General features: G+C 40.6%; 1 protein-coding gene across 1 annotated transcript in view; it reads left to right on the top strand.

Moving 5' to 3' along the window:
• Nucleotides 1-4,603: 4,603 nt before the first annotated feature.
• Nucleotides 4,604-10,298, top strand: part of gpc4 (glypican 4) — a 41,292-nt gene continuing 35,597 nt past the window's right edge. The window contains exon 1 of the mRNA XM_059346025.1: nt 4,604-5,314. Within this exon, the coding sequence (XP_059202008.1) occupies nt 5,158-5,314 (157 nt within the window). The 5' untranslated portion in view covers nt 4,604-5,157. The remainder of the gene's footprint in view (nt 5,315-10,298) is intronic.

Here is a 10,298-nt window from a genome sequence, read left to right as displayed (position 1 = left end):
GTTTTAAGATGAAGTGCATTTTGAATAGCCTGCATTAATTAATTAATTAATTAATTAATATTACAGTTTTTGATTTTATATTTTACAAAGGAAATGTTTATTTACACATCTTTATTGTGTGTGTGTGTGTGTGTGTGGGGAAAAAAATTTAATTGTGTAATTATCAGACCGCCATTAAATTTTTCATCTCGCGCACCCCCTAATGGTAGCCCGTGCACCCCTGGGGGTCCACGCACCACACTTTGGGAACCCCTGATCTAGAGGGTACTGTTATATTTGAATAATTATGAGAAGGCAATGTGTTTTGCTCCACTGTAGCTTTCTTGTTTCCCACAGACAGACCTGGGACAGTGCAGTTTGGTTTGTCTTTATCATGTTTAGCTCATAGATACGCGCCTGTAAGAACAATACACACACACATTGTGTATCACAATCATCTAACAAGACTTAAACAGCTGTTGGCCTGTCCATGTCATTGGTAACTGGCCAATAGAATTTGATTGCGTGTAAGTCCAACTTCTGTAGAAGATTAAATGGGAAATATTACAGAAATGATTCTGACTGGGATCCTGCGAGAGTGATGTCAGTCTGAGACCGACCTGCATAACTTTACCTGTGACCTAAATAAAGGCCTGCTGCATTGAGACCAGTCTTTTTTCTCTGGTTGTGTTTAATCTTGGGCTTCCAATCTACGAACCTGAGACCTTTACAGTATCATCTGCATAGCAGATGCTACGGTACCTGGCCCTGCTGGGCTGGTAACCTGTGGGAGCTCCACCCTCTCAGCCAAAATGACTCAAAGCTTCCATTGGTAGTCCACAAACCATTGGGTGACGTCATGCTGGCTACGTCTACTTCTTTTATACAGTGTTACGTCAGAAAATGAACAGGAAACACCAGTATTATTATAGTGGTTTTAGCTTTTACAGAAAGATCTGAGAAAAAGCTTCTTCAAAGGCTAGCTTTGACTCAATTATTCAACAAGTTCTCTGGGGGTTTTCAAAGTCATTCTGGGTAATGTAGTTCAGGGGAGTTCGTTAACTGAAGTTACATTGTGTAAGTTAGGATTTTAATAAAAGTGGGTAAAGCAAAGACATAAAATGACAGATGACAAAGAAACATCTTATATATTTGGGCATGCTGTGTGGAATTTTCCTTTAACATTTGAGTAGGAAATAAGAGAGAGAAAATGGATGGCATGCCGCAGGGGTTATGAATAGGACACACAATGTTGCAAGTATATATGTTACTATGTGCTTTTCACCCTCTGATCCACTTCAAAGCCATTCATGAATCATATAATTTATGTTTCTCTGGAGCGTGCTGGTAGTTCTCTGAAGCCTCAAAGCAGCATGTGAATCATGTGTGTTATTCTCTGGTTCTGTATTTCTCACTCCCAGCAGATGATGAACCACTCTGGGCACAAGATCTGCTCCCTGCCTCTCTCTCTCTGTGGGGGTTTCTCCACAATGCACCCCATTAGTTTCACCCCTGGAGTCACCTTAACCAGGTAACAGACACTCAGCCACAGCTCAACAATGAAACGAGGTTCATTAGTCCTAATTGTTTGTTTTTTTGTCTGCGTCTCTAAAAGCCCTGTCTACTTTCTTAACAAGGCCAATCACTCACAGCTCCACACATAACACGCCTGTCACTACAAACGCACTTCAAAATCCTGTTTCTGTGTCCCGGGCGCTCTGCTGTAACTTTTCACACCCACGCAGCCTCTGCTCCCCAGATCCAGATAAAAACGCCATTGTTATCCAGCTGTGCTTTTCTCCCCTGAACTGGATTGCAGCTTTTAAGATGGAAAAGAGAGGCTGATCATTAGGAGATGAGCAAACGCTGGCTGCAGAGAGAGCAGCAGCTCACCCAGGATGGGGTGGGGGGGTTATACTCTGAATGCTAATGCGAGGCTGGAGAAAGGGCAAACAGGCCTATTGAAATGCAGAGTTCACGTGTTTTCTTAGGGTAATATTGGGGCAATGTTGGAACGGCAAGCATTATGAGAGTGAAAGGTCAATTTGATGTTAGTCAGCAGGAACAGTGAGAATAGCTGACTATCAGGAATTGTTGCATTTTCTGCCTGAGTGACTGACTCCCTATGAATATGTATTTCACGGCCACACAAAGATGTTTGGGCTTGGATACCTTTACAAGACTGAGGGGTCATCAAGCGGTGCATATGAACTAAAATAACAATATAATTCAGGTGCTTGAGTGTGTATGCGCTCCTCAGTCCAGTCCAGTTTTACCAAGCTGGATGCTGAAATTCCTCTCCCTGAGAAGAAAAGCCTGAGACATGTCACGTCGTTCAAAGCTCATTCATGTCTAATTACCATGGCACTGGACCATTTTCTTACCTTTTGTTGGCCTATTGAGAAGAGCGCCGGGCCCACGCTCTCCCATGCACACAGCTCCAGCATCCTCCTCCTGCTCCTCAGCAACCCCTGGCTTCCCCTGCAGCAGCCGCAGTCACACAGAATGAATGGAGCCGCCTGAGGAATGTGGACACAAAAGGAGGAATGTCATTTTGCTGAGTGCTACCCCCCAAACCAATGGACGTGTGCGCACACACACACAGAAGCACCCCACAAGTCCAGGCATGTTCAAACGCAGGGGGTAAAAAGTCTTATTATGACTTCTTTTTTAATTAAGGGATTTGAGTGTGGGTGTAACATTTGTGCATTCTTTATCCCAATGTTTGAGAGTTTATTAGAAAAGTCTACATTTCTGCATTTTCTGATATACAGTCATGGAAAAAAAAAATTTGACCACCCTTATTTTCTTCAGTTTCTTGATCATTTTAATGCCTGGTACAACTAAAGGCACATTTGTTTGGACAAATATGATTATAACAACAAACATAGCTCCTAAGAGCTTAATTTAAGAGCTGATATCTAGACATTTTCCATGGTTTTCTTGGTGATTATTTTGGTTTTTATCAAGAAAACCATGGAAAATGTCTAGATATCAGCTCCTATATTAAACTCTTATGAGCTATTTTTGTTGTTATCATTATATTTGTCCAAACAAATGTATCTTTAGTTGTACCAGGCATTAAAATGAACAAGAAATTGACGAAAACGATTTAAAGCGAAGCGATTTAAAACAGTTAACTTTTGACATGGCATTGATTTAACTGATTGTCTTATCTGTGGGAAAATAGGCCTAAATTCCTTTTTTCTAGTGTTACAAGAAGAAACAAGTTACAAGGAGGTCAAAGGTCGGAGGCAGAAAACAGCATGACAGCAGATTTTAACATACTGCTTCTGAGAAAAGAGAAAAAAACACAAATATGAGAGAAATATGAGTGAAGGAGACATTCTCAGCAAGTAGAGGATGGACAAGGATACGGGGGATTTTGAGTATCTGTTGAACAGATGGCATTTTGAAGTATGAAAAATGTTAAGACAGATACACACTTGACCATTTCAGGATGAAGTCATTCAGTCTTCATCACAAATTGTTTTTCTCTGAGCGAATTTGTTTCATTTCCCCCTGATCTCAGTGTTTATCTCTTAGGCGTGTCTCGATGCTTTAACACCAGCAACTTCACATTTGAGTGATTTTTAGATTATTTTCACAGCTTTATGTGTCACAAAACAAATGTATCGCCCTTTATTTCACAGTTCAGTGGGATTAATAATTCACTTTATAATTATTATAACACTTTTGTCATCTCTGTCTACTCGTGCAGCCCCGCCATGCTCCCAGCAGACTGTTTACTGTAGTTTACAACACTGGCCGCACTATATGACAGGCAGCTGCATATTAGAGACACAACTGCCCCGTTGCTAACAGCACACATGCTGACCTGTGTTTGTGTAAGGAGCAGGGCCTGTAATTTTGACTCCATGGTTACTGTAACACTAGCCAGGGTTTTAATCCGGGGTTTTTAAACAAACTAAAATGTATTGGATTATAAAGGCTGAGCAGAAATAACACATTTGGAGAAAATGTGTGGTGTCATGTGTTTTGTTGTTATGTTAATCTCTGTCGTGCATTAAAAAAATTTGGAGAGCAGCTTGTGGAATAAATAATACTGCACCATTTAATTTAAAGTGTCTCATCATGGACAACCTTCAATTAAGCGGTTTGGGAGCCCTAATGTTCCTTGGGGTATTTGCAAGGGGTCCACATGAGAGAAAACACTTTATCTTCTCTAATTATGTCACTTATTTTACGTTAGCACAGACCTTTAGTTCAAAGGATTTTATCTATGTGGTTATCTCCAGTCTGACAGTAAAAACAGATAAGAAAGCCCTCTCGAACCCGGGTCAAATGGGGGTCTGCAATGAAAGAGATTTGTGTTTTTCAGGACCTTTAGTTATCTACTGTTTCCTTCCCTGATGGCATGTGGACCAACAATAAGTCTTCATGTTATGCCACAGTGTAGCTCCACCCTCAGCTCCAGTCCTGATTTTCAAGACTGGTTTCCACCAGTCTAGACATTATTATAGAAGAGAGAGGGAGAGAGAGGTCCCGGGTTTGAAGCCCCTGCTCCATGCTCCACCCCTGGTGTTCCTGTTTTCCAGGTCTTCTTTGTCCCCGGAACTTGCACCCACTCCTGGGTGTCCACTAGGGTTTTCTGCTCGCATCTGGATCCGAGAGAGACCAGCATACAGTCCAGTGTCCTGTCCTACACAATCCACGGCCTCCTCAAGTTTGGAAAGAAAGCAAGAAAAGAAAGAAAGGAAGGAAGAAAGAAGAACTAAACACCTTCCCGACAACTTCCCACCGTCTCTCCTGTGGTTTATACTCTCGTCGAAGCTGTGAAGCAGCAGTGTGACTCTGAGATTCTTGCCTGCAGTTAAAAAAAACTTTTTTCTTGTTTTAAAACTGTTGTTTTGTCGCTTTTTCGACTGAGTCTGGAACTCAACATTTATCGTACACCTCGGTGCTTTTAATCGGACGACGTTTGAGCAGTTTTTACAGCTATTTTCGGTGTTTTTCCCTCTAAACTGCTCAGAGGTGACCAGAGCTGCTGTGAATGAAGTATCTGTTGAGCTGAAGAAATCAGCGCGTCTCCATGAGGAAACTCAGCGTGGGAGTTACTGAAACTTTGTCCTAGTTTACACACCTGAGCGGTTTCCTCTAGACATACTCTAGTTTTTTCTCCGTGTAGGTAACTTTCTTGTTTTTAGCTGACACAACATGAAGCCGCTGTTGGTGCTGTGTGTAGTGTGCACGCTGGTCGTGTTGTCTGTGTCGATGACTGCGGAGCAAAAGTTGAAAAACTGCAACGACGTCCGCGCTGCTTACAGCTCCAAAGGCTTCAACGTCAACGACGTGCCCAACAAAGGAGTCAACGGTGAGTCTTTCACATTTTTTTGCGGCTCTAATGACTGTTTTTTAACCTCAAATACTGTAGCCCAGATCAGTGGTTCCCAAAGTAGGGGTCGCGGCACCCCATGGGTCCTACAGAGGTCTCCGGTGGTCCTGAGGCTAATGGGAAGCTAATCTAGGCTAGCCTGTCAGGATAATTAGGGCTGCAAAATTATGACCAAAATGTTAATCACGATTATTTTGATCAATGTTGTAATCACGATTATTAATCACGATTATTCATCATGTTAGGGAAAACATCTGTGTTTTTATTGCACTACTTTTAAACAAACAATAAGAACAGTTTTTAGTGTCTGGTGCTTGTTGTAAACAAACAGAGATCGCTAAGTGAACACCTCTTGTAGCAGCAGCACATACACACTGTACTGCTACAGAGCTAACTGTTAGCCTGTTAGCAATTTGCTGACTGGACGCTAAGGGGTTAACGTCCCCTTCGGCTCTGCAGCTGGGAGAGACTGCTGCAGGAGGACTGGTCTTGTTAAGAAGAGTAAGAAGGAGTCTTCAATAACACCAGAAAAAGTCGCTGGATTTGTTGCCAGTTGCTTTTTTTGAAAAATTGTCACTAAGGGCGTCTGAAAAGTCGCTAAATATACCCAAGTCGCTAAGTTGGCAACACTGCTTCGTCGGCTTTTACAAATAGCGTGTTGTTGTGGCATCCTAAATTTAAATTTAAGGCATTTAAAAGTCTAAAATTATCTTAAAATTTCAAACGAATTACCTGTGCAGCCCGGTCAGAATTTGAGCTGTGAATAAATTAATTTACTTTGCAAGTCATTCCAGGCCTTTTGTACTTTTTTGCCAGTATGGATGTGAAATGGGTCTTAAAAGTCTTAAATTTGACTTGTTGAAACCTGCAGAGACCTTGTTGAAATTGGGACTTGAACATTTTATCCTAAATGAATTAAAAATCAAAAAAACACAACCGAAGCATTAAAAAAGTAGAGTCTCACATTGTACTTAAATACTTAACACTTGCCACTTGGGATAAGGAGAGTCATTCAAACAAAAACATTTTTAGTTTATGTAAACTGGTGTATTTTGGTCTGTTAGCCATATGCTAATCATATCATAACCCAGAAGACGTTTTAATTCAAATGAAGCTTCATACATGGATTTTGGCCTTACAGTTGTTCTATAATGAGCTTTTACGCACAACAAGTTGCCACTTTGTTTCAGTTGCCATTGTTTTTAAATCAGATGTAAACAAACACATGTAAATACGTTGAGCAGTATTGTTCGATATAGAGATATGACCTGGATTGTGTTTGATAATGTGATTATTGTGACAGGCTTACAGATCAGTGATATTTATTCACTGTTAACTTCTTAAACATAGAGGAGACAGTCAGCTATTCCGAGTCATAACTCAGTTTGAAAGGTTTTCCAGATGTTTTTTCTGAAGACTAAATCTTCTAAAATGTAATAAAGTTGAGGAGTCATCGACATGAAGAAGTATGTAAGGCCGTACAACAAACAGTTAAACTGTCACAGTCCTACATGGACATTTTGTGCCTCTGTCAAAGGCTATATGGAAACATGGTTAATCATGCAGACATGAGGCATTTTTGACGCGTTAAAAGTTACAGTACATTGTTAAGTTGAGGAAAAGTAGCAGTGAAACATCTGAGTGAATTATTCAACCTGTAAAGCTCTTCACTACTCCGGTGTGTAAATATAGTCCTCATTTAGGAAACACTTGTAGGTAATTCATAACAATAAAGCGGTATAATCAACACACAAGCTGTGCTCCCCACTGAAAGAAGCCAGGCCTGTGTTTATTTCCAAGCTTCCTTAGTAGAGCCTCTGGTTGTGAAGTACCGGCAGCCTGCAGTGATTTAGTAAACATTCCTGTGTATTGTGAACAAGGCTTTCTGATTTTTTTCCCTTTCTTTGATTTTGTGGTTTGAACATTTTCTGTGTGGGCACATGTTGTACTTCTACATCTATAGTCTGGTCTGCAGGACAGGATGTTATGCACCAGTGACGACCCCGTGGTAATAAATAGGAACTGCTATGTTAATAGTCAGCCAGAGGTGAGAAGGCAAATCAATTTAGCTAATCATGAGTTAAACCCAAGTGATGGAAACTTACGTAGGGGGGCTTTTACAGTGCAGGCTTGAGGGGAGCAGGGGAAGGGGGTTGGGGTTTGAAATTCCACTGTGCCCTGCATACTTTAAATCCCTCCCTTCTCTCATTTCCCTTTCATTTATATGGTGGTTAAAATGAATATGCGCACATATATTCAAACCCCTAAATTCAGTCCGGCTCTGTTGCCAGTTCTGCAGTGGCTTCAGCATGACGTTCTTGTTTAAAATTATAGAAGTAGGTCATCCAGGCCATGACTGATGTCATGTTACTTTCCTCCCTTTTAAAAAAAAGACATTTCCTAATGCATGTTTACTTATTAATTAGCCCTTTCTCCACAGACTTTCACACCTTAAACCTTTTAGCTGTTTTTTTGGGCGATGTGTTCACAGCGTTATTACATCTGACAAGGGTGACCAATTTGTACGTGTCCGCTTTATTGTACCGGCGTCCTTTTATTAGTTTACTTTGCATAGTAAGAGGATGTTCAGACTGTCTTTTTTTCTCTTGACAACAGCTCATTAGAATTTGAGTTGCACATAACTGTCAAAAGAGCTGAGGACTTATTTTTTCCCTGCATTTCACACAAGTCTATAGGTCCTTTTGTTTTCCGCCTGTATGTCTTTGTGATGCTAAATGTCATTGAGAGTACCCCAACATGTCTGCATTGGTCCGACTTAATTGTCTTGCATCTCTGGGTTTTGAAAGAAGGATCTGAATGCAGGCAGTTTTATTGTGCAGGGTTGTGTGCTATACACACGTGCCTTTTCCTTACAATAGATTTGTGGTGTATGTCTGGGCCTTAGGCAGGGCCGACCTCAATGAGCAGCTCTTTGTCATTGAAAGAGACTGAGATAATTGATCCATAGAAAAGCAACAAGGTCTACTGTCATTAAAGAGAGTTGGGGGTCTCCTGAAAGCAAAAAAAGAAAGAAAAAAGCAGATACAGAAGGCCTCTTGAAATGTTTCATGTTGCCGTGGAGAAATGGCTCCAGATGTGCAGCCTGATTGAACTTCAGTCATGTTTGTCAGATCATCACTTCTACACGTTGTAATGGGTCGAACGCCAAACACTAATTCTCTCCTTCTCATAATAACACAGGCTGTGTTTAAATTGAGTTGGATGTAAGGTTGCCGAAAGGTTACATCATTAATTACCTGCATATGCATATCACAATTTTAGTTTCAACACTTAATTATCAAAGACGCAGTTCATCAGGAAAGGCTGTTTCACTTCAAACATCTGCAGAAGTTGAAATAGTTGCTGCAAAAGTTGCAATTAAATAATTTTGTTCCACATAGGACTAGTGGTTGTGATCAGAATTTTTCTACCAAAATAATGGGCCTTTTTGACGTAAACCATAACTGTGTTGCAGAAAAGACATACTTTGGAAATTATACAGTGTCGTTGCCAGTTGTCGCAGAAGTAGTTTTTGACATGTTTACCTCCTTTGATACATGCATCATAAATCAGATTGGTGGAATACGAGTCTTTATTGAAGTCACAGGATTCAGAACTTGCCTTTTCTAACCACAGACATCTTGTGTTATTGTTGGCAGCGAGGAGATAAGAATGTTTGTTGCCATTCAAATTACAGACGGGCTCAGCTGAAGCCAGACTTGAGATTCAATAAAGATGTTTTAATGCAGTAAAACTTAAAATGGAAACCGTGATTGCTCTGGCATAGACGGAATTAAGTGATACAGAGGAACAGCAGGCTCAGTGGGTGAATTCCTCGTTGATCCCATGGTATCAATCTTTTACCACTCACGTGGAAGCAGTTCAAGACCTCATTTCTAAGTTTCTTGTCTGCTGGATGATGATTTGTTTAGGGGCTGTGGTTAGATACTTCACATAAATGGGGAATAAATGAAGCTCACATACTAATGATGACAGTTAAATCATGTGACTGATCATACAGAATGTAAATGGTGGTTTCAATGTCTGAAGCTATCTGCTAATAGTGGATCCTTTTTATGTCCCTTAACAAGTATATTTGATACTTTGTAAATGTAAAACGCTATCTGCAGTAGGGTTGTCACAATCCTAAAATTTTAACTCCATACCGATACTCAGGAAAATATTCAATACTCGATACCATTTTCGATACCACAAGGATAAAAACAAAGACCCCCAAATTTAACAGAAATATTTTTATTAACAAGAAAAATGCATCATGTTAAAATGAACAGACCCACAGGTTAAATATTTATAATAAAAAACAGTTGTGCAAAAAGAAACTGCAACTATGATAACAAGCTTCACGTCTGAGGTAGTGCAAATAATGTATAAATCCAATAAACAATAACAATTAGAACAATATTTCCGGCTGTGTGTGTTGCTGTTTGGTTGCAGTTCGACTTTTCTCTGCTTCATTCTGGGACTTCAAGAGAGAAAATAACACTTTTCAGTCACCAACATTTATGTAAACTTATCGATACTTTTGAAAATGAGTATCGTATCCGGATACAACGTTTTAGTTTCGATACTGTTTTGAGTATCGATACTTTTGACAACCCTAATCTGCAGCATGGCTCGCTGTGAAAGCAGAGCGGTGAGTTAACACTCACCAGATTGGTATCTGCCATGTCAGAGGCTACTCATCACAGGCCTGGACACTGCCTCTCCCCTTTTTGCAGCTCTTCAAGCAAAATCTGTTTTGGTTTACTCTGGCAGTCAGGCTTGATGTCATGCTTCAGGTATGGAACAATGGCAGAGATCAAAGAGAAGAGGGTCGTTTTCCCTCCCTTCAGCGCGAGGAGCGTCCCCTGCTCATAATCAGTTCAGTGCATTATGACTGAAACTCAAAGCGTGCATGACCTCAGTGCGTTGGCCTCTCGGTAAGCTCGAGACATTCTGCAGC

This window comes from Centropristis striata, chromosome 12 (genome assembly GCF_030273125.1).
Source record: "Centropristis striata isolate RG_2023a ecotype Rhode Island chromosome 12, C.striata_1.0, whole genome shotgun sequence".
Lineage (NCBI taxonomy): Eukaryota > Metazoa > Chordata > Actinopteri > Perciformes > Serranidae > Centropristis > Centropristis striata.
This window is presented reverse-complemented; position numbering and strand designations above follow the sequence as displayed.